Source organism: Sinohyriopsis cumingii, chromosome 10, assembly GCF_028554795.1.
Source record: "Sinohyriopsis cumingii isolate HCF-2022 chromosome 10, ASM2855479v2, whole genome shotgun sequence".
NCBI classification, from domain to species: Eukaryota; Metazoa; Mollusca; class Bivalvia; order Unionida; family Unionidae; genus Sinohyriopsis; species Sinohyriopsis cumingii.
In genome coordinates, this window is record NC_142970.1 from 1,457,788 (window position 1) to 1,484,181 (window position 26,394).

At 34.8% G+C, this 26,394-nt stretch overlaps 1 protein-coding gene across 5 annotated transcripts in view; it reads left to right on the plus strand.

Annotated features, from left to right (window-relative positions):
- LOC149789481 (electroneutral sodium bicarbonate exchanger 1-like) overlaps positions 1 to 26,125 on the plus strand; it is a 258,615-nt gene extending 232,490 nt beyond the window's left edge. For 4 of the 5 annotated variants that reach the window (XM_089971498.1, XM_089971496.1, XM_089971495.1 and 1 more), the window contains one exon: positions 18,609 to 26,125. In XM_089971498.1, the coding sequence (XP_089827624.1) occupies positions 18,609 to 18,717 (109 nt within the window). In that variant the 3' untranslated portion in view covers positions 18,718 to 26,125. The remainder of the gene's footprint in view (positions 1 to 18,608) is intronic. The other variant, XR_016423667.1, reaches the window with a different exon arrangement.
- The last annotated feature ends 269 nt before the right edge of the window (positions 26,126 to 26,394 follow it).

The following is a 26,394-nucleotide window of genomic DNA, read 5'->3' on the forward strand; positions in this document are numbered from 1 at the left end:
ACCAATTCTTTAATAACCGATTGGCCTAGTGTTGTTGGCTGCATTGGCTTCCTTTGATGCTGAGCACTCAAACGAAAACATGGCGAAAGTGATTAATCTTGACAGGTGTTTTATTTGTGCTCACAGAGATTGAAGTATGGTTTTAATGTTGTTGGCTGCGTCATCTTTGACTGATGTTATTCATTTGGTTGAAAACACGGTGCAAGTATTGAACCTGCCAGGTCTTTGATTTGTGCTCATACAGGTGGTAGTATTGCTTTACACATTAAAGTGACTGCCATTTGCATCTGCAAGTTTTATTCTTTTGTATTCTTTATTTTGGGTATTTGTAGATGTTAAACCATGAAATTAAATACCTACTAATATACAAACTTGTACAGGCAAAACCATGAATTTAAGTACCCACGAAAATGTCTTTTTTTAAAACAAAACCACAAAAATTGAGCCCAACGAAAATAGATGATACTACAGTATATCCAGTCAATGGCCCCAGAAGTAACAATTCACATGGCAGTTAGTCCCAGTTTTCTCCAACCTTTTCCAACCCATTTTAGATATGTTGACATTTTATCTAAAATGAGGGTGATTTGGTAAGAGAAAACAGACTACTTGGCAATTGCTTAACCTCAGATGAAACTTTGCCTTTGCCCTTGCCCTCGGAGTGTCTTTGCCTTGGCCCTGTGATTGTATGTCAAGTGCTGTGTTTTCTCAGAAGAAAGCAGTCAGTGTGTAATGGTGTCATCAGACAGAAATCAACTACTTCTGGCCCCTCTAACATGGTGAATAACTGATTGTGCACTCAGCTTTCTAAATGTTCAGGCAATCAGGGTTATCATAATAAAGAGGGGTATATTTTTTTTACTAGCAGTAACCTGACTGGTGCAAGTAATATGCTCTCAGCTTGTTTCACATGATGTTATTTGGTCTTTTTTAAAATTGGCTTTGAATAATGCATTTTGAATGACTGGGGGACCCTGGGTATGCTGAACAAAACATAAACTCTTGCTCACTTCATGGCAGGGTCTTTTTCCATTAATCCTGGACAGCCTGAGTATGTACCATAATTTCCTTCCTTTTTGGGACATTTAAAGCCCTTAAGTGCATTTAGTAGACAAATTCCTAGTGGTTGATTCTTGCCTTCTGCTGCTAAATCCATACTTAAATGAACTTGTACTGCTCCAAGGTCCTAGTGGTTAGAGCATCCGCCTCGGATGCGGGAGGTTGTGGGTTTGATCCCCGGCCGAGTCATACCAGAAACTTTAAAAAAATGGTACTAACAGCTGCCTTGCTTGGCGTTCAGCATTAAGAGGTTAGTGTTAGGACTGGTCATCAGGGTGTCAGGATAATGTGACTGGGTGGGACATCATGCTACATGTCTGCGGCATGAAGCCCCAGTGCTAGACATCACTATAAACTGCCACACTGCAGACATCATAGCGATATGACTGAAAAATTGTTAAAGCTACGTTAAAAATCAAAATCACATCACACATCACAAATGAACTTGTAGCATCTAAAACATTTGGTAAGCCGATATTATTGATGCATAGTTTTAGCTTTGGTTTACAATAGGCAAACATTTGATTGATGGAGACCAAGCATAGACTAGTGATCAGTGTATTGCATGCTCGATTTGCAGAGTTTCAGCAGTATTTTAAACTATGCCACCCACTATTGAACAACTTCTGCTTGCATAAATGCACTTGTATCACTTTCTTTTTAAGGTGTTTTAAAGATTAAAAGCACATTTTCTTCAATTTCTAAGAATAAATAAGAAATATTAAAGATCTTACTGGATGCATATGACAGTACACCAGAAATGACCTATGTCACTAATGTAATGTAATGTGTAAATTATTGAGTAACAGTACACAGTCCAAAATTGCCTCTAGCACTAAAGCTCTGTAGACAAACTTTGCCAATCATTAAAAGACATCTTGTGGGCCCCGAGTGGCCGAGTAGTCTAAAGCACTCTCCATTACGGATCATTTCCATCTCATCTCTGTCTGCATGGGTTCGAGTCTCAGATTCAGCCAATGTGGGTATGTGAGAAATCTTGCAAGTAGCTTCTTTTGAGTCAGTGGTTCTTTCCAGGGTTTTCCCAGGTTCTTCCTCCACCATTAATACTGGCCGCCATGTATAGTATCGTGTGCTGAAAAATGGCGTTAAACCCTACAACAACAACAACAACAAAAAGACATCTTGCTGTTAATCCATTCTATGATCTGTTGCCATCCATGTGTAAATAAATAAGTTTGTCTTATTTGTCATGCAAAAATAGTAACTGAAATGCACCATTGCAGCCCACAGTTGCTTATCCAATCATCAGACAGCAGAGGACAATCACTAGTAGATGCTCACTTACTTAATGTGCCCACTGATAAGGTCCATTACAGCAGTTACATTGTTACATTATTGTAGAATCAGTTTTAAGAGGGAATTCAGATAGCTGAAACTTAGTTTCTTTGTTACCTAATAGTGAAATCTTATCGGTATATGGGTGACTTGTGGTAAGTAAGCCAGAAATACACGTTGTGATGAATGAACAGTGCTTATTCAGTTTGGATTTTTTTTCTTAACAATGCCAGGTTTCGGTATCATTGGCCTTAAAATGGATTACATTCATGTATTAGTTTGTGATTTAGAATTGCAGAATCTATTTCAAATTCAAATTCATTACTCAGTCACATTACCGTAGGAATATTAGCCGTCTACCTCACAAATCCAGCCCTACTAAGTGACAAAAATCGTCTTTCTTTCTATTTCAGTAGACAAAGGACAATAACTCTTGCCTGTTACCTCCCTCCGACACTAGCTTTTAACTTCGCTGCTGTACTGGATAACATCATCCAGTTTATCCTCCCACAGTCCAAGCCATTTTTGACTCCTCCAACATTCCTGTTGGATTTATTGTGTGGATTAATCATTCTGCTTCAGGTTGTCTTTTTTAAAATATGAGTGATTTTGTCTCATTTAGTGACTTTGTCCTTGTAAGACCATGTCACACCGTGCTATCGTTGACCTCATGACTTTGACTTTTTCACTTGCACTGTTTGTAACAGAGTTGGTTTTAGCTTGTTTTTAACATGCTGCATTGCTGATTTATGCTTTGTTTTTTTCCTTGTATAGTTTCATTAGAATGATCAACTAAATATTTGAAATGCATAGTTCAAAGCATAGTGTATCAATTTTGAATGCGACCTGACCTTTTTGATTCCTTCATTAAGTAACAGGGATAACCTGACCACTTTCTATGCAACCAGCTTACAGTCCAACGATTTGCTGGGCAAACTAGCCAGCAGGTCCAGACTTGTAGGTTCATGTTTGTCCACAGTGGAGAGCTAGTGAAAGTTTCATAGGGATGGAATTGAATTGTCAGACCACCTGGTATGTCTTCCCCAAAGCTGCAAGTATACACAGTTGGGTGGACTGCTCCAATGGCCTAGTGGTTAGAGCATCCACCTTGGGTGCAGGAGTTTGCGGGTTTAAACCCTGGCCAAGTCTTACCAAAGAAGAACAAAAATAGTACTAACAGCTGCCTCGCTTGGCACTCAGCATTAAGAGGCTAGTGTTAGGACTGGTTGACCTGGTGTCAGGATAATGTGACTGGGTGGGACATGATGCTACATGTCTGCAGCATTAAGCCCCAGTGCTAGACATCACTATAAACTGCCACATTGCAGACATCGTAGCGATATGACTGAAAAATTGTTAAAGCTACGTTAAAAATCAAAATCATACACACACTCACACAGTGAGTGCAATGGAACTCCTTCAGATCAAATATCCTTTACATCATACTCGGACACAGCCATGGAATGGACTGAAGTTTAGCATTCAAGCCACTTTCAAGGACATTTTTAGGGTGTTGGCTGCTTCATAATGCCCTCCACTAAAGAATTGGTAGATCTCTACGAAGAGGAAGAGATGGGCTTAAGGCAACAAATACCTTCAGTACTAATCTCCCTGCACTTAACAAAATTATAACAGCTGTTCCTATGTCCACTTGTCTGTTTTATAAGACAGACAAATGTGCTTCATGCTTGGTTTAGCTGGTTTTGGGATGTCATTGTACCATCTTCATTGTTGGCCTCATTGGCACCTTTCAGACTCTACAGAGACACCTAACTGAAGCCTCACTTGGGAGGCAATGGCCAGGATTTCTAGAGTCATTGATCAAAGCTGCTCACCATACCATGGCTGATACTTTGACTAGTTCAGACAGTTTACTTCTGATACAATGTGTTACATGTCTGTGATCCACATCTCAAACCTTGTCATACCCTTCCTTTCTGGACAGCCATGTTCAGGTTACCATTGCTTTGGAGGAAGAACAGAAGAAGTTCAGAGGCAGGCAGCTTGGGAACTTTCCTTCCACCTCACCATTCAACTTGCTTGGGCTTTTGGAACCACTCAGTCCACACCAGTTTGAAGGGATGTTAAATGCCTCAGGACAGGGGATCTTCTCAATCACATATGCACCAATATCGATCCCTAGGAAGCAATCATATAGAGGTGGTAAGAAACTGAATTTTGACTTCACTGGATCTACCTATTCACTCAGAATGGGGTTGGGGGGTGATCCAGGTTATTTGGATGGGCTTCAGGTTTTGTTCATGAATCACATTCATTGCCTATTTACAGACATAGCATCAGATCAGGAAAATAATGCCTTTCTACAACAGGAGATACAGTCACTTAAAAAAACAAAACAACAGGTGGTAGAGCTTGTGCAAAGACCACAATCCTTTCAGTTTTATTCAAGGCTGATTCTTTTCAGAAAGAAAACAGTAAGTTGAGACCCATCTTTGAGTGGAGTCGCCTCAACCAATTCAAGGTGGAGATGGCAAGTACAATCCACGCCTGTGCTCGGTGGGACGACTATGCCATCCATCTCGATCTGACTGACAGATATTTTCACATCCCTATTCATCCTGTGGCACAAAATTTTTCTCCATTCTGCTCACCGCAACACATTTTATCAGTTCCATGTTCTCCCTTTGGCCTTTACTGAAATTATGGATTACATTGTCACCATGTTCCGATCAATGTCATTTACAACAATGGCAGAGTACCCGGACAACATCGTCCAGAAACATGTAAGTTCTATTCTACCCCAAGTCAGGAGCAATCTCCCTTCTCCTTTTGGTCATCCAGGCTTTCTATTGATCTGGGAAAGTCAGACCTTCATCCATCCCAGAATTTTGTTCATCTGAACATGGGGGGGCCCCGAGTGGCCGAGTGGTCTAAAGCGCTCTTCGTTACGGATCACTGCCATCTCACCTCTGTCTGCTGCGGTTCGAGTCTAAGATTCAGCCAATGTGGGCATGTGAGAAAGCTTGCCAGTAGCTTCTCGTGGGTCGGTGGTTCTTTCCGGGGTTTTCCGGGTTCTTCCTCCACCATTAATACTGGCCGCCATGTATAGCCTATCGTGCTGTAGAATGGCGTTAAACCCCACAACAACAAAAATCATCTGAACATGGAATTTTTACCCAGCTGGAATCTGGTGCGACTGCGGTGTCCATTTCCAACAGATACTTGGATTTTAGTGAGAGAATTTTTGCCACTCCTCAGTTTATTCAGTGTGGACATGCTCAAACTTGGCTTTTTTTATATACAAACATTGCAAGCACAATAGCACCCTGTTTCAGGTCCCTTGATCAGCCATGGTCATGCCCGAGATTCAATCATTCCTGCATCATTGGTGCAACCCAAGTTAGGTGACCATTGGAATCCCACTAGAGAAGCTCCTAACAGAAACAAGGGTAGGTACTGACACCAGTACTTACAGTTGGGTGCCCACAGGTTGACAACCTTCACTACCATCAGCAACACATGGGAATGGCCTCTACACATCAACAACCTTGAAATGAAGGCTGTCATCAATGCCTTTCACTTCTGAAAAGATAGACCCTGATCCAAAAACAGTCCAAATCATCCAGCCTGTGTTCTGATCTGGCAGTTTCTACATTAGTGCAACAGTCTCCATATCAACATACAAATTAGACACATTCCTGGCAAACTCAATGTCCACTCTGTCCAGAAGGGGTCAAGTCATTTGATATGGAATATTCTTTCAAACTCAAAAGCTTGGGCCCTGGATGCATTGTCAATCATTTGATAGGCATTGTGGGGATTTGATTCCCTGCCCACGATGCTGAGACTGAAAATAATCCAGACATTACAGAGTTAGAATGGCAAGGTGATTATGATAGCCCCTCTCAGGTGAGACAAGTCCTCAGTCACCAGTCTACTTGTTCTAGTGATAAATAGGCAATAAGATTCCAGACAACCTGAATCTTATCCAGCAACCATGGTCATGGATGGTCTTTACCTGCCCAGACTGTCCTCTTCTTCTACATGCTCAACTCTTATCAGGACAGACTTGCAAGACAAACAATTAAAGCCATCAATTGTGGAGCGAATCTCAAAAACAAGAAGCCCTCCACTCTGAAGGCTTATGAGGGAAAGTGGTGTGTTTTTTTAAGGGACTGTACCATACTAACATCATCCCTTGCATGCCTCAGTCCCTTAACTGGCTGACTTTTTTTCTTTCTGGCTTTTTGAGGAGAATCAGTTGGCCCCAATCCCTATCAAAAGCTACTGCCCCATCATACTGGACACGTACTGGCATTACGGCAGATATGATTTTGGGCAGCATATATACATGATTTCAATCAACCAAAATCCATCACCCTATTTCCAGATGGAACCAATCCGAATCCATTTGAACCTCTACTCTACACATCACTAAAATCACTATCATATAAGTCATGTTTTCTTATAGCTTTTGTGTCCACATGCATTGTAAGCAAGCCCATTATCTTGATCTGAACTCTTTGTCAGTTCAGATTGGAGGGTTTGGTGGATCTCTTGACACAACCAGGGTTTGTAGCCCAAAATTGGCTACCATCTGTCGGTAACCAAAGAGTCATCATTCATTCTTTCCATAGACAGGTCAATAACAGCATCCATGCAAGATCTCGTTCGCACTCTTGAGCACTACTTGAAATGCACAGAGACAAGTCATGTGAAATGTCATTGTAGGATGATGAAATCATAGTGTTAGATGTGTGAAATGTCATTGTAGGATGATGAAATCATAGTGTTAGATGTGTGAAATGTCATTGTAGGATGATGAAATGTTAGTATTAGAAGTGTGAAATGTCATTGTAGGATGATGAAATCATAGTGTTAGATGTGTGAAATGTCATTGTAGGATGATGAAATCATAGTGTTAGATGTGTGAAATGTCATTGTAGAATGATGAAATGTTAGTATTAGAAGTGTGAAATGTCATTGTAGGATGATGAAATCATAGTGTTAGATGTGTGAAATGTCATTGTAGGATGATGAAATGTTAGTGTTAGATGTGTGAAATGTCATTGTAGAATGATGAAATGTTAGTATTAGAAGTGTGAAATGTCATTGTAGGATGATGAAATCATAGTGTTAGATGCGTGAAATGTCTGTAGGATGATGAAATGTTAGTATTAGTGTGAAATGTCATTGTAGGATGATGAAATCATAGTGTTAGATGTGTGAAATGTCATTGTAGGATGATGAAATCATAGTGTTAGATGTGTGAAATGTCATTGTAGAATGATGAAATGTTAGTATTAGAAGTGTGAAATGTCATTGTAGGATGATGAAATCATAGTGTTAGATGTGTGAAATGTCATTGTAGGATGATGAAATGTTAGTGTTAGATGTGTGAAATGTCATTGTAGAATGATGAAATGTTAGTATTAGAAGTGTGAAATGTCATTGTAGGATGATGAAATCATAGTGTTAGATGCGTGAAATGTCTGTAGGATGATGAAATGTTAGTATTAGTGTGAAATGTCATTGTAGGATGATGAAATCATAGTGTTAGATGTGTGAAATGTCATTGTAGGATGATGAAATCATAGTGTTAGATGTGTGAAATGTCATTGTAGAATGATGAAATGTTAGTATTAGAAGTGTGAAATGTCATTGTAGGATGATGAAATCATAGTGTTAGATGCGTGAAATGTCTGTAGGATGATGAAATGTTAGTATTAGTGTGAAATGTCATTGTAGGATGATGAAATCATAGTGTTAGATGTGTGAAATGTCATTGTAGGATGATGAAATCATAGTGTTAGATGTGTGAAATGTCATTGTAGGATGATGAAATGTTAGTGTTAGATGTGTGAAATGTCATTGTAGAATGATGAAATGTTAGTATTAGAAGTGTGAAATGTCATTGTAGGATGATGAAATCATAGTGTTAGATGCGTGAAATGTCTGTAGGATGATGAAATGTTAGTATTAGTGTGAAATGTCATTGTAGGATGATGAAATCATAGTGTTAGATGTGTGAAATGTCATTGTAGGATGATGAAATCATAGTGTTAGATGTGTGAAATGTCATTGTAGGATGATGAAATCATAGTGTTAGATGTGTGAAATGTCATTGTAGGATGATGAAATGTTAGTGTTAGATGTGTGAAATGTCATTGTAGAATGATGAAATGTTAGTATTAGAAGTGTGAAATGTCATTGTAGGATGATGAAATCATAGTGTTAGATGCGTGAAATGTCTGTAGGATGATGAAATGTTAGTATTAGTGTGAAATGTCATTGTAGGATGATGAAATCATAGTGTTAGATGTGTGAAATGTCATTGTAGGATGATGAAATGTTAGTGTTAGATGTGTGAAATGTCATTGTAGAATGATGAAATGTTAGTATTAGAAGTGTGAAATGTCATTGTAGGATGATGAAATCATAGTGTTAGATGCGTGAAATGTCTGTAGGATGATGAAATGTTAGTATTAGTGTGAAATGTCATTGTAGGATGATGAAATCATAGTGTTAGATGTGTGAAATGTCATTGTAGGATGATGAAATCATAGTGTTAGATGTGTGAAATGTCATTGTAGAATGATGAAATGTTAGTATTAGAAGTGTGAAATGTCATTGTAGGATGATGAAATCATAGTGTTAGATGTGTGAAATGTCATTGTAGGATGATGAAATGTTAGTGTTAGATGTGTGAAATGTCATTGTAGAATGATGAAATGTTAGTATTAGAAGTGTGAAATGTCATTGTAGGATGATGAAATCATAGTGTTAGATGCGTGAAATGTCTGTAGGATGATGAAATGTTAGTATTAGTGTGAAATGTCATTGTAGGATGATGAAATCATAGTGTTAGATGTGTGAAATGTCATTGTAGGATGATGAAATCATAGTGTTAGATGTGTGAAATGTCATTGTAGAATGATGAAATGTTAGTATTAGAAGTGTGAAATGTCATTGTAGGATGATGAAATCATAGTGTTAGATGTGTGAAATGTCATTGTAGGATGATGAAATGTTAGTGTTAGATGTGTGAAATGTCATTGTAGAATGATGAAATGTTAGTATTAGAAGTGTGAAATGTCATTGTAGGATGATGAAATCATAGTGTTAGATGCGTGAAATGTCTGTAGGATGATGAAATGTTAGTATTAGTGTGAAATGTCATTGTAGGATGATGAAATCATAGTGTTAGATGTGTGAAATGTCATTGTAGAATGATGAAATGTTAGTGTTAGATGTGTGAAATGTCATTGTAGAATGATGAAATGTTAGTATTAGTGTGAAATGTCATTGTAGGATGATGAAATCATAGTGTTAGATGCGTGAAATGTCTGTAGGATGATGAAATGTTAGTATTAGTGTGAAATGTCATTGTAGGATGATGAAATCATAGTGTTAGATGTGTGAAATGTCATTGTAGGATGATGAAATCATAGTGTTAGATGTGTGAAATGTCATTGTAGAATGATGAAATGTTAGTATTAGAAGTGTGAAATGTCATTGTAGGATGATGAAATCATAGTGTTAGATGCGTGAAATGTCTGTAGGATGATGAAATGTTAGTATTAGTGTGAAATGTCATTGTAGGATGATGAAATCATAGTGTTAGATGTGTGAAATGTCATTGTAGGATGATGAAATGTTAGTGTTAGATGTGTGAAATGTCATTGTAGAATGATGAAATGTTAGTATTAGAAGTGTGAAATGTCATTGTAGGATGATGAAATCATAGTGTTAGATGCGTGAAATGTCTGTAGGATGATGAAATGTTAGTATTAGTGTGAAATGTCATTGTAGGATGATGAAATCATAGTGTTAGATGTGTGAAATGTCATTGTAGGATGATGAAATCATAGTGTTAGATGTGTGAAATGTCATTGTAGGATGATGAAATGTTAGTGTTAGATGTGTGAAATGTCATTGTAGAATGATGAAATGTTAGTATTAGAAGTGTGAAATGTCATTGTAGGATGATGAAATCATAGTGTTAGATGTGTGAAATGTCATTGTAGGATGATGAAATGTTAGTATTAGATGTGTGAAATGTCATTGTAGGATGATGAAATCATAGTGTTAGATGTGTGAAATGTCATTGTAGAATGATGAAATGTTAGTATTAGAAGTGTGAAATGTCATTGTAGGATGATGAAATCATAGTGTTAGATGCGTGAAATGTCTGTAGGATGATGAAATGTTAGTATTAGAAGTGTGAAATGTCTGTAGGTTGATGAAATGTAAGTGTTAGATGTGTGAAATATCATTGTAGGATAATGAAATGTTCATGTTAGATGCGTGAAATGTCTGTAGGTTGATGAAATGTTAGTGTTAGATGTGTGAAATGTCATTGTAGAATGATGAAATGTTAGTATTAGTGTGAAATGTCATTGTAGGATGATGAAATCATAGTGTTAGATGTGTGAAATGTCATTGTAGGATGATGAAATCATAGTGTTAGATGCGTGAAATGTCTGTAGGATGATGAAATGTTAGTATTAGTGTGAAATGTCATTGTAGGATGATGAAATCATAGTGTTAGATGCGTGAAATGTCTGTAGGATGATGAAATGTTAGTATTAGTGTGAAATGTCATTGTAGGATGATGAAATCATAGTGTTAGATGTGTGAAATGTCATTGTAGGATGATGAAATCATAGTGTTAGATGTGTGAAATGTCATTGTAGAATGATGAAATGTTAGTATTAGAAGTGTGAAATGTCATTGTAGGATGATGAAATCATAGTGTTAGATGCGTGAAATGTCTGTAGGATGATGAAATGTTAGTATTAGTGTGAAATGTCATTGTAGGATGATGAAATCATAGTGTTAGATGTGTGAAATGTCATTGTAGGATGATGAAATGTTAGTGTTAGATGTGTGAAATGTCATTGTAGAATGATGAAATGTTAGTATTAGAAGTGTGAAATGTCATTGTAGGATGATGAAATCATAGTGTTAGATGCGTGAAATGTCTGTAGGATGATGAAATGTTAGTATTAGTGTGAAATGTCATTGTAGGATGATGAAATCATAGTGTTAGATGTGTGAAATGTCATTGTAGGATGATGAAATCATAGTGTTAGATGTGTGAAATGTCATTGTAGGATGATGAAATGTTAGTGTTAGATGTGTGAAATGTCATTGTAGAATGATGAAATGTTAGTATTAGAAGTGTGAAATGTCATTGTAGGATGATGAAATCATAGTGTTAGATGTGTGAAATGTCATTGTAGGATGATGAAATGTTAGTATTAGATGTGTGAAATGTCATTGTAGGATGATGAAATCATAGTGTTAGATGTGTGAAATGTCATTGTAGAATGATGAAATGTTAGTATTAGAAGTGTGAAATGTCATTGTAGGATGATGAAATCATAGTGTTAGATGCGTGAAATGTCTGTAGGATGATGAAATGTTAGTATTAGAAGTGTGAAATGTCTGTAGGTTGATGAAATGTAAGTGTTAGATGTGTGAAATATCATTGTAGGATAATGAAATGTTCATGTTAGATGCGTGAAATGTCTGTAGGTTGATGAAATGTTAGTGTTAGATGTGTGAAATGTCATTGTAGAATGATGAAATGTTAGTATTAGTGTGAAATGTCATTGTAGGATGATGAAATCATAGTGTTAGATGTGTGAAATGTCATTGTAGGATGATGAAATCATAGTGTTAGATGTGTGAAATGTCATTGTAGGATGATGAAATGTTAGTATTAGAAGTGTGAAATGTCTGTAGGTTGATGAAATGTAAGTGTTAGATGTGTGAAATATCATTGTAGGATAATGAAATGTTCATGTTAGATGCGTGAAATGTCTGTAGGTTGATGAAATGTTAGTGTTAGATGTGTGAAATGTCATTGTAGAATGATGAAATGTTAGTATTAGTGTGAAATGTCATTGTAGGATGATGAAATCATAGTGTTAGATGTGTGAAATGTCATTGTAGGATGATGAAATCATAGTGTTAGATGCGTGAAATGTCTGTAGGATGATGAAATGTTAGTATTAGAAGTGTGAAATGTCTGTAGGTTGATGAAATGTAAGTGTTAGATGTGTGAAATATCATTGTAGGATAATGAAATGTTCATGTTAGATGCGTGAAATGTCTGTAGGTTGATGAAATGTTAGTGTTAGATGTGTGAAATGTCATTGTAGAATGATGAAATGTTAGTATTAGTGTGAAATGTCATTGTAGGATGATGAAATCATAGTGTTAGATGTGTGAAATGTCATTGTAGGATGATGAAATCATAGTGTTAGATGTGTGAAATGTCATTGTAGGATGATGAAATGTTAGTATTAGAAGTGTGAAATGTCTGTAGGTTGATGAAATGTAAGTGTTAGATGTGTGAAATATCATTGTAGGATAATGAAATGTTCATGTTAGATGCGTGAAATGTCTGTAGGTTGATGAAATGTTAGTGTTAGATGTGTGAAATGTCATTGTAGAATGATGAAATGTTAGTATTAGTGTGAAATGTCATTGTAGGATGATGAAATCATAGTGTTAGATGTGTGAAATGTCATTGTAGGATGATGAAATCATAGTGTTAGATGCGTGAAATGTCTGTAGGATGATGAAATGTTAGTATTAGAAGTGTGAAATGTCTGTAGGTTGATGAAATGTAAGTGTTAGATGTGTGAAATATCATTGTAGGATAATGAAATGTTCATGTTAGATGCGTGAAATGTCTGTAGGTTGATGAAATGTTAGTGTTAGATGTGTGAAATGTCATTGTAGAATGATGAAATGTTAGTATTAGTGTGAAATGTCATTGTAGGATGATGAAATCATAGTGTTAGATGTGTGAAATGTCATTGTAGGATGATGAAATCATAGTGTTAGATGTGTGAAATGTCATTGTAGGATGATGAAATCATAGTGTTAGATGTGTGAAATGTCATTGTAGGATGATGAAATCATAGTGTTAGATGTGTGAAATGTCATTGTAGAATGATGAAATGTTAGTATTAGTGTGAAATGTCATTGTAGGATGATGAAATCATAGTGTTAGATGTGTGAAATGTCATTGTAGGATGATGAAATCATAGTGTTAGATGCGTGAAATGTCTGTAGGATGATGAAATGTTAGTATTAGAAGTGTGAAATGTCTGTAGGTTGATGAAATGTAAGTGTTAGATGTGTGAAATATCATTGTAGGATAATGAAATGTTCATGTTAGATGCGTGAAATGTCTGTAGGTTGATGAAATGTTAGTGTTAGATGTGTGAAATGTCATTGTAGAATGATGAAATGTTAGTATTAGTGTGAAATGTCATTGTAGGATGATGAAATCATAGTGTTAGATGTGTGAAATGTCATTGTAGGATGATGAAATCATAGTGTTAGATGTGTGAAATGTCATTGTAGAATGATGAAATGTTAGTATTAGAAGTGTGAAATGTCTGTAGGTTGATGAAATGTAAGTGTTAGATGTGTGAAATATCATTGTAGGATAATGAAATGTTCATGTTAGATGTGTGAAATGTCTGTAGGTTGATGAAATGTTAGTGTTAGATGTGTGAAATATCATTGTAGGATAATGAAATGTTCATGTTAGATGCGTGAAATGTCTGTAGGTTGATGAAATGTTAGTGTTAGATGTGTGAAATGTCATTGTAGAATGATGAAATGTTAGTATTAGTGTGAAATGTCATTGTAGGATGATGAAATCATAGTGTTAGATGTGTGAAATGTCATTGTAGGATGATGAAATCATAGTGTTAGATGCGTGAAATGTCTGTAGGATGATGAAATGTTAGTATTAGAAGTGTGAAATGTCTGTAGGTTGATGAAATGTAAGTGTTAGATGTGTGAAATATCATTGTAGGATAATGAAATGTTCATGTTAGATGCGTGAAATGTCTGTAGGTTGATGAAATGTTAGTGTTAGATGTGTGAAATGTCATTGTAGAATGATGAAATGTTAGTATTAGTGTGAAATGTCATTGTAGGATGATGAAATCATAGTGTTAGATGTGTGAAATGTCATTGTAGGATGATGAAATCATAGTGTTAGATGTGTGAAATGTCATTGTAGGATGATGAAATGTTAGTATTAGAAGTGTGAAATGTCTGTAGGTTGATGAAATGTAAGTGTTAGATGTGTGAAATATCATTGTAGGATAATGAAATGTTCATGTTAGATGCGTGAAATGTCTGTAGGTTGATGAAATGTTAGTGTTAGATGTGTGAAATGTCATTGTAGAATGATGAAATGTTAGTATTAGTGTGAAATGTCATTGTAGGATGATGAAATCATAGTGTTAGATGTGTGAAATGTCATTGTAGGATGATGAAATCATAGTGTTAGATGCGTGAAATGTCTGTAGGATGATGAAATGTTAGTATTAGAAGTGTGAAATGTCTGTAGGTTGATGAAATGTAAGTGTTAGATGTGTGAAATATCATTGTAGGATAATGAAATGTTCATGTTAGATGCGTGAAATGTCTGTAGGTTGATGAAATGTTAGTGTTAGATGTGTGAAATGTCATTGTAGAATGATGAAATGTTAGTATTAGTGTGAAATGTCATTGTAGGATGATGAAATCATAGTGTTAGATGTGTGAAATGTCATTGTAGGATGATGAAATCATAGTGTTAGATGTGTGAAATGTCATTGTAGGATGATGAAATCATAGTGTTAGATGTGTGAAATGTCATTGTAGGATGATGAAATCATAGTGTTAGATGTGTGAAATGTCATTGTAGAATGATGAAATGTTAGTATTAGTGTGAAATGTCATTGTAGGATGATGAAATCATAGTGTTAGATGTGTGAAATGTCATTGTAGGATGATGAAATCATAGTGTTAGATGCGTGAAATGTCTGTAGGATGATGAAATGTTAGTATTAGAAGTGTGAAATGTCTGTAGGTTGATGAAATGTAAGTGTTAGATGTGTGAAATATCATTGTAGGATAATGAAATGTTCATGTTAGATGCGTGAAATGTCTGTAGGTTGATGAAATGTTAGTGTTAGATGTGTGAAATGTCATTGTAGAATGATGAAATGTTAGTATTAGTGTGAAATGTCATTGTAGGATGATGAAATCATAGTGTTAGATGTGTGAAATGTCATTGTAGGATGATGAAATCATAGTGTTAGATGTGTGAAATGTCATTGTAGAATGATGAAATGTTAGTATTAGAAGTGTGAAATGTCTGTAGGTTGATGAAATGTAAGTGTTAGATGTGTGAAATATCATTGTAGGATAATGAAATGTTCATGTTAGATGTGTGAAATGTCTGTAGGTTGATGAAATGTTAGTGTTAGATGTGTGAAATGTCAATGTAGAATGATGAAATGTTAGTGTTAGATGTGTGAAATGTCTGTAGGTTGATGAAATGTTCGTGTTAGATGTGTGAAATGTCTGTAGGTTGATGAAATGTAAGTGTTAGATGTGTGAAATGTCATTGTAGAATGATGAAATGTTAGTGTTAGATGTGTGAAATGTCTGTAGGTTGATGAAATGTTCGTGTTAGATGTGTGAAATGTCTGTAGGTTGATGAAATGTAAGTGTTAGATGTGTGAAATATCATTGTAGGATAATGAAATGTTCATGTTAGATGCGTGAAATGTCTGTAGGTTGATGAAATGTTAGTGTTAGATGTGTGAAATGTCATTGTAGAATGATGAAATGTTAGTGTTAGATGTGTAAAATTTCATTGTAGAATGATGAAATGTTAGTGTTAGATGTGTGAAATGTCTGTAGAATGATGAAATGTTAGTGTTAGATGTGTGAAATGTCTGTAGGTTGATGAAATGTTTGTGTTAGATGTGTGAAATGTCATTGTAGAATGATGAAATGTTAGTGTTTGATGTGTGAAATGTCATTGTAGAATGATGAAATGTTAGTGTTAGAAGTGTGAAAGGATGGTAAAATGCTCATGTAAGATGCATGAAATGGTAGGAATTGTAAGATGTTTTATTGTCATTGTAGGATGTTGAAATTTGAGTTTAAAATAATATATATATGAAATGTCAGTGTAAGATGGTGAAATGCTAGTGTATAGTGTTTTAAATGTCACTTTAAAATGGTGAAATTATAGTGTAAAATACGTGAAATGTAACTGTAAAATGGTGAAATGGTAGTGCAAGATATGTGAAATGTCACTAAGATGGAGAATTTCTGGTGTAAAATGTGTGAAATGACACTGTAAGATGGCAAAATGCTAGTGTACAGTGTTCGAAATGTCGCTGTAATATGGTGAAATTATAGTGTAAGATATGCAAAATATCACTGTAAAATGGTGAAATTATAGTGTAAGATGTGTGAAATGCTAGTGTACAGTGTTTGAAATGTCACTGTAATATGGTGAAATGGTAGTGCAAGATATGTGAAATGTCACTGTAAGATGGAGAATTTCTAGTGTAAAATGTGTGAAATGACACTGTAAGATGGCAAAATGCTAGTGTACAGTGTTTGAAATGTCACTGTAAAATGGTGAAATTATAGTGTAAGATACGTGAAATATTACTGTAAAATGGTGAAATGATAGTGCAAGATATGTGAAATGACACTGTAAGATGGAGAAATACTAGTGTAAAATGTGTGAAATGACACTGTAAGATGATGAAATGCTGTGTAAGATGTGTGAAATACTAGTGTAAGAGGGTCATTGAGGTGAAAGTATGTAGAGCCTGAAAGAAACAAATTTTCACTAAAAGAGCCAATCTGACATGACTACCATGGCAGTCATATTGAGACCTTGTTATTGCTACTCCTCAAGAATGGATATTCATATCAACATGTAGTTTTCACTATACTTCTAATGATATCTACTTGGTAAAATGGTACTGATCTGATGTCCAATATGGCCACCACAGAGGCCATTTTGAAAAAACATTTTTGGCTACTTCTTCTGTATGGATGGTCATGTTGACATGGGGCTCTCGCTAAAAGACTTGTGATATCTAATTGGTCCCAAATTAAGGTGGTACCTGTCTGGTGTCATTATGGCTGCCCTGGCAATCATCTTGAAAATCTTGCTATAGCTACTCTTCCAAAATGGGTGGTAATATCAGCATGGTTCCTTTTTAAGAAAGACATTATGATGTTGAGTTGTTGTTAAGTAAACAAGTTGCCAGTCTGACAACAAATTTAGCCACCATAGCTGCCATCTTTTAAAACTTCTCTCTACTTCTCATGAATGGATGGTCACATCAGCAAAGGATTTTCATTAAAAGACACTTTATGATATCTAGCTGGACCAAAATCAAATGGTGCCTATCTGACATCAGTTATGGCCATCATGACAGCCATCCTAAAAATCTTGTTAATACAACTCTGCTTTAAAAGAAAATCATGTAAATTTGCATATTCATTTTACTAAAAGATATAATATGAAAGTGGTCTTAAATTAAAATGATGTGGGTCTAATATCCAGTATGGCCACCACATCACTTGTATTGAAAATCATGTTATTGCAACACCTCCTGAATGGGTTGCCCCCGGTGGTTGAGTGGTCTATGGCACTCTCTTCAACAGATCATTCAAATCTCACCTCTGTCTCAGACAATGTGGGTATATGAGAAAGCTTGCCAGTAACTTCTCAAGGCTCTGTGGACCTACCTTGGTTCTTCCTCCAGCTATTATACTGGCTGCCATATATCATGTGCTGAAAAATGGCATTAAGCCCACAAAAGCAAACACCACCATCAGAAAGGAAAATCCTATCTTGAAACTATTATCTCTACTCCTGTTCAAAATGAAAAGCGATATCAGCATGGGCTTTTTACTCAGGATACCTAGTTGGTCATAAATGTGCCTGTTGTTCATCCAATATGGCTGCTGTGATGACTTAAAGTCTTTGTTGTCACTACTCCCCCAAATTGGATGATCATTAAGACAAAAGTTTTTACCTAAATGAAAATAGTGTCAGTCATACAACCAATATGGCTGCCAGGACCGCTGTTTTAAAAATCTTGTTCCCATTGCATCTGCAGAACGAATGCTTATTATTAAATAGTGTTTCCAATAAATGACTTATGATGATGTCTTTGTCATAACTGAAAATGGTACCAATATGAGATCGAATTTGTGTACCACAGTAGCTTTTTGGAAAATGCTTTTATCACTGGTGATTATCAGAGATGGTCCAACACTTAACAGTTAAAAGCAATAAATATTCTTGGCTTGAATTCATTAAAACAATTTCATTCATTAGAGCATATGTCCCTTTGAGGGACTCTTTTATGTGTGAAGTATGACACTAAAAATTTTGGCTGTTATGTGATAAATATGTGAACAGTATTATTTATTTTATTTTGAAGGCTACAGAAAAGGAAAGTAGATGATGGTGACAATGGCAAGCCTGCCTTTTATTTTGGAGATAACCCTGAAAAAGGAATCCCTGAGGAAGACGGTGAGAGCAAGATTTGAACCAACATCTTGAATGAGTTTACCTTGTAATTTGTTTTGTGATAAAGTAATCCTAGTGGTTCCTGGAAATCTACTGATCATTTCAATAATAGTTGTAATAATATTTGACTCTGGTGACATATACCGACAGATAAAGTAAATGGTACATTTAGATATATATATAAATGTGAGAGAGAGAAAAGCAAATTTGGTATCACATATTTCCTGCCATTATCTCTGCAATTTTTTTTAATGTAAAAGGCAATACATGACATTTTGTTTGCTATATCAGTAAGAATAAAGTAGTACCAAATTTGCTGTACTCAGTAATTAAGGTACCAGGAAGAAGAGTAGTACCAAATTTGTTGTACTCAGTAATTAAGGTACCAGGAAGAATAGAGAGTACCAAATGTGTTGTACTCAGTAATTAAGGTACCAGGAAGAACAGAGAATACCAAATGTGTTGTACTCAGTAATTAAGGTACCAGGAAGAATAAAAAGTACCAAATTTGTTGTACTCATTAACTAAGGTACTAATGCAGGCTATTTATGCATGCTAAATTAGTGTTATTTTCAATTTTAGAAGATTGGTGCATGACAAACTATAGTCATAATCTTGTAGTATTTTTTTTTTAAATGTGTATTTCATTCCCATTCAGGTAGGAGTTGCAATATAAAAAAGACTGCTTTAAACACGGTGCTAGCCTTCAGTTAGTTCATTTTGATGTAAATTCATTGTTTTGTGTAAATATGGTTATACATTATCATATGGGATTTAATGTACAGTGTGACCCCACTATATCACACTCTGTTATAACACACTTTTGAATATAACATGATGATGGTGTGGCTCCCAAAACAAAATTATTTCTTAAAAGTGTGAAAAATAATGTGTAAGGTGTTTATCATTTTGGGGACGAGATCGCATATGAATTCTAAAATAAGATGATTATGGAAGACTCCGGAAATTTCAGATAATGTCTTTTTCCTGTACATGAAAAAGTAGTTTTTTCTTCTTCAAAGTACAGAAAATAATATGTGAAAAGTTCATTCAGGTATCAGGCTGGGCTTCGCCAGTGTCTCAAATTGTGGGGTCTTTCCTTCTTTGTGACAAAATATAGCATCTGTTGATTTTTGGTGATATTGTTAGCTGTTTTAAATTTGTATATACAATCATGCAATTGGAGTAGAGAAATTCAGAGTCACCATGAAAAGAAGCCACAAATTTGATATGAAATGCACTGGAATCTATGTATTTTTACATTTGTGTGTAGATGGTATGTAAATTCCTCTTCTTTTCACTCATGAATTAGATCCTTTAGAACACCCACATGTTCTGTAGTAATCCTTGTCATCAGACCAGAACACCCACATGTTCTGTAGTAATCCTTGTCATCAGACCAGAATACCTACATGTTCTTTAGTAATCCTTGTCAGAACAGAACACCTGTGTATCCAGCATCTGTTTACCTTTTTTAAAATTTCTGATGCATTATGTGGAAGGCAGCATCACTCCACTACCAGAAATGTCAACAACAACAAAATAAAAGTGGAGAGCTACATATTGGTGTATCTGGTAGTCATGCTACTGAAGGGATGAACAGTAACTGATGAAATTGATCAAATGATGGCAAATTCTTTTCTTTTTAAATGTCCCCAGAAAAATTTGCTTTGCTGAAGCTTCAAAGAAAACTGAAAACTTTAAAGCACCGATTATTCTGTATAAATACTAAGCAAATGAGGAAAAAAAATTCAGTGTCATTCAGTGTTCTACAGTTATTTGATGATGCAGCTCCAATAAATATTGGGCATTTGTTTGGTCCCCCAGAGCTGTCCTTTAGCGGTGAATTCAAAAATACATGCAACCTTCATCAAAAAAAGCCCACTTCATACTTCAATAAAAACAAGAACCTTTCAGAAAAGGATGCCAGCACCAAATTTAAATAAAAGTAATGGAATCTGATGGATTGTTGCATTGTCCAAAGTGACTGGAATACATTCACTGTGCCATAAAAGTTTCCATTTTGCAGGAAAAAAATGTGCACTTACAATCACTACCAACAGATGCATAAAACATAAATTAAATTTTCAATCTTCTGAAACCATAGATATCTAGCCATCAAGGTAATTGAATATGGAGTATCTTGCAGACAAGTTTCTTAAAATTTTTAATTTGTTCACATGTTTATATTTTCCTCTTCCCTTGGGATGCCTCAGCAAGAGGATAGCTGTCTTCAGCTGACTAAAATCTACACCAGTTTTAGTACATGTAAACAACTATAGTCACATGCTACTGGTGACAGTATTGTAGTGAATATTTCAGTGACAACTGATTCTAGATCAAATGAGGAATATCAATTTTTTATATACATTATTGGTGTTTTCTAATGGGATGTGACTGATACATACATTTTGTAACATGGTCTATACTCCATTTCATGGATTTTTTTATATACATGTACAGTACTTGACAGATTATGGATTATACTACACAAATGTAAGTTGTCTATGTACAAGTGCATTTCAAGCTAGTTTTATCTTCATTTAATCAAAAGCATGTATTTTCATGCTTGCTTTTAGTACTCACCCACCCCAACCAAAAATTTACGTACATGCTTCATTTTTCTTCAACTAACTGACTTGCTTGGTTAAAATACAGTTCGATCTATAACATGGTCAGGTTCTATGGACCCCAGCCATAGTGTTATAGTGGGTTCACACTACTTGCTTTGACATGTGATATATATTTATTATAGATTGATCACAGATGTTTCTATGCACTTGATATACATATCCATTGTTTTAATTTTTCCTGCAAAAGTTTCTTGAAAATCAATGTATGACTTAATTTTCTGTCTGTATATTCTTGTCTCAAGTTAATGTCGCTTCAAATAGAAGCGTATATTATCAAGATCTCAGTCAGATTGACAGGCACATTGTTAGGTGTTAGTTTTAGCAATTACTTGAACTTTTATGAGTTCTGGGGCCATGTTTATGATCCAGTTTTGATAATACTTGGAATATGGGTGAGACAAGTTTGATTATGAATAGGATCCTGATATGTGATAATGATTGGCAGAGTTTGTCAATGCTATAGCAACTCAGACTTGCTAAGCAAGCTTTTATCATGATTGGCATAGTCAGGCTGTATTGCAGTTGATCCATAATAATCTGGTCATCTTCCATCTGATTGACTAAGCTTGTTATTTATTTAGAGACTATTTCTCATTCATTGTCAAGAAATTTTGGTAACTGTAAATCAACATCTTGACTGAGTTTAATTGTATGCTAGAGCTATGAATATGACTTGACCTTTAAAAGAAAATTGTCGAACCTTAGTAAAATAGTTACAGTCAGCATGTTATAATATTTGAGAGATGTTTTACATTGGGTTATGTTTTTACAATACTACAGGTGCCCATGGAGTGAAATGGTCAACAGTTATATAAACTCCTGGTTTACAATATGAGATAAACTCAGGCCTCATTATATTCCTGCTTTGGTCTAACCTTGAAAGAATGGAGTCAAATTGTAAAATTGTAATTATAGATACAGGTGCAGATTACATGACTTGCTATCATGGCTTGATACAGATTTTTCTTAAATTAATCAACATCTTAACCCACTTTTTGACAATTTTGTTTCATTTTACCTTCTTTAGTTTTAAATAAGAATCTCCAACATTTAATGAGAATTTCAATGAAGACAATTTTTTTCTTCTTTTATGTTAAAAGCATGAGCCTTATTGCATGATGATATAATTGATACATTCCACTGTCTTCCAGGGTTACATAGTATCAGGTTTCTTTAACAACATTTTCATTGTTATCATGGTTGTGGGAGTCATTGTTGAAAGAATCTGCAAGAAATTGTTTTTTATGATGCATATTTTTTGCACCTATTTGATTTAGGACAATATACTTTTGTGTGTTTTCTACACCCATGGATGCAGATTGTCTGGTCTTTCACATGTTAAAGTTCAAGAAATAAGTCTTAAGTTCAATCAGTCTAAGGGGACGAACACAATAAATAGTTTCATTTTAATTCATCAACAAATATGGTTGATATTTTGGCCACATTATTTGTGCATTCAAGTTGAAGTAATGAGCATTGGACTGATTTTTCAGCTTAATTGGACAAATACTTGGAAAATTACCTTTCTATTTTACCCGGGTTCTTTCTTGATACTAACATGAAGATAGGGCAGTATGCAATAGTGTCATCAGCATTTTCATTACCGTTTTGACTATCCATATCAGTTTTTTGTGACTGCAGAGTTTAAATGTTGTAAAATTTTATTATTGAGAAAACAAGTTGTGAAATGAATTCTGATGTTAATACAAAATCATTTGTTTTATTTCATCAGTTTTATTTCATTTGGTGCTCACTTAGATAGATTGCATTGATTCCTAATGATGTATTCTACATTCCTTTGATGTTTGCAATAATACCTGGGGTTTCAGTTTCAAGATTTTGTCACTCAGGGTCCAATCAAGAGTAACAGCGCCATTTATAAATCAGTTTAAAAAATGTCAAGTCCAAACTGGATCTCCATACATTCTGAGTGTCAGGAACTCTCCTTGCTGGGTCATTGAGTAACTCTGAATGCCTGTATCTCATTAATTTAAATTTGAAACACATAATAAGATAATATGGAATTGTACTTATATGAATTTGAATTACCATGTCTTTAAGTTGAGTATATTTATGTTTTAAACTTTTGACTGTTCCGCACTGGTAACTGGTGTTTGACTGTACAACTGTGATAACTGGATATTTGGTGTTTGACTTTACTACTCTGATAACTGGATATTTGGTGTTTGTACTATTCTGATAACTGGATATTTGGTGGTTGACTGTACTACTCTGATAACTGGATATTTGGTATTCCTCACATTCTTCAGGGTGGAAAATATAGATATCAAACCAATCTCAACTCTGTCCTTGCATTCTTTAAACAAAGCCAATGTTAAATTGTTTAATAATGAGGCTGTTTAGCTGAAAGCCTTCTTCATCAACTATATACAAACCATAGATCCCATGCTGATATTTTTTTAAGGAACTGTATCTGGAAGCTTTCATATATATCAGTATTTCTGTACATAGTGTGATATGGTATACCACAAATATATTAGTGACCAACAATTATATCTTATGCAGATTTAAAACAAAATAACAGCATACTATACCTATTACATTATTTGAAAACAATAGTTAATCTTAAAAAAAAAAACAATTATCCGAGCTCAAAAGAAAATAGCACACCCACCCTTACACCTCCACCCAGAAATTTCCTAATTGTAGATGAACTTTCTATGTTTGTGTTAATAGTTGTATAAGTTGTAATTTAAAATCTGTAACTATAGTTGTTGTTGTTGTGTTGTGGGGTTTAACGCCATTTTGCAGCACATGATAGGCTATACATGGCGGCCAGTATTAATGGTGGAGGAAGAACCAGAGAAAACCTCAGAAAGAACCACCGACCCACGAGAAGCTACTGGCAAGCTTTCTCACATACCCACATTGGCTGAATCTTAGACTCGAACCGCCGCAGACAGAGGTGAGATGGCAGTGATCCGTAATGAAGAGCGCTTTAGACCACTCGGCCACTCGGGGGCCCCCCTGTAACTATAGTGGGATGAAAGGCACATTGCTGATAGTAGAGAGCATGTTGATAAAAATAGAAAGTGTTGACACTGAAGTCAAAGCTTCACTTTCTAACACCTGGGCAATATACTGATCAGAGAGAGCAAACAAACATCCAGTAACCATAAATACTTACTCAGCATAGGAGAAAATGTAGTGGACTTAGAAATTGTGTAATATTCAAACAGAAAATAAGTGATCTTCTGGAGACCCGAGGATGATGTGCAGTCATATAAAAGAATGCACATACTTTGCACACTAACATATACTAATAAAAAATCACATTTTCCTAAATCTGAATGCACTTGACCTGAATATCTTTAACAACATCCCATTTAGGCATCACAATTCCATTTGTGATATGTGTCAAACGTGTTTAAAGGATCATAGATATAATTATATTTGTAATATTTCAAATTAATTTGGAACAAATACAAATGTTCTGTAAGAAAATAAATAATTATCAAATTAAATTCATAAGATTAGTACCATGATACATACCACCGGAAAACATTACCTCAGTATACTTGTAATACCATGCACCTCTAAGATAGATATATATATATATATATATATATATATATATATATATATATATATATATATATATATATATATATATATATAATGCTATACAACCACTGGTCTTTTTATTTTTCACCCACCCACGTGAGGTCCACCTAGTGAAAGCTATGAGATTCTCTGATTTCCTGTTGTTTTTTTTAAAGTGTTAATGGTTGATTGTTCAATTTGTTTTTTATGGCAACACTATATCATTCCATAGAAATGTGAGCTTAGGCTTGGGTGGGTATGAAATCAGTATCCCTTTCACTTTAATTCTAATGCAATACCAACTGTGCTTTTGCATCTGCAGAAGAAATTTAAGTTCAGTTAATTTTAGTATCAACTAGAATTTGCCACAATGTAAATTCATGGTGAAAAAGTTCCAAGCAGAGTATGAATTACGTTTGTGTTCTTATTTCCTGTTGAACCCTCTCTCCCAGTTAAATTTTACTTGTGTATGCTTTGCCTATTAAAATAAACAGTAATTTTAGAATTTCTTTAATAAAAAAACCATGACATGTTTTTAGAAAATATATCATTTACAGTTTGTTAACATATACACAGTGCTTTATGTATAGACTTGGAAGATGAAACTTCTACCATATATACAGTTCTAGCGTTTTTAATTTTGTGAATCTCCCATATCAATCTAGATCTGTGTACTCTATTTTTAAGTGCTTGTTTTAATCTCATCAATCCATTTTTATTATTATTTGCATATTCTACCATTTTTAAATCATGATGATTATGATATGTTAGTCATTAAATATACATTTTTGAAATATTCGGAAATTTTAGGTTCAAAATATTATATGTGTTAAGTCAGATGTGATCTTCATATATTGTCAGCAATAAATGACTATATTTTGTCCTAAGAGAGAATTAAAAGATTTACTTCAGCAGCATGCTTGCTTTATTTGAATCAGTCTCTTGCTTTGTTATTGCTGGCATATGGACAGTCGCAGTGAAGTACACATATACTGTAGGCATAGATTGCATCAGACCGAGTCATCAGATAAGCATAAACTCACCATTTCTGTGTTCTTGTGTTACCCATATTTCTTTTTGTTTGTACAAGGATGTTCATAGCATTTTAGTCTGGAGTCCATGTGGAAAATGTGCTTATTATGCATGCAAACTTGATTGTCCAGAAAAAACATCTGAAGCAGCATTTAAATGTTTTGTTTTTAAAATAACAATCAATAAAAAATAATTTTTATTCTTTGTCTTCAAATTTCTGTAGGAAGAATTTTGTAATGTTCTTAAGATTTGTGCACATTTATAGTTCTGCCGCTCAGAGGAGAGAAGAAGCTATGTGATGATCTTTCTTCTGTCATCTAGTGCCCATCTGTTTGCACAAGTTTATTACAATTCCTCCTAAACCATTTGTAAAATTACCATGAAACATTATATACATGAAACAAGTTTATTACAATTCTGCCTAAACCATTTGTAAAATTACCATGAAACATTACATACATGAAACAA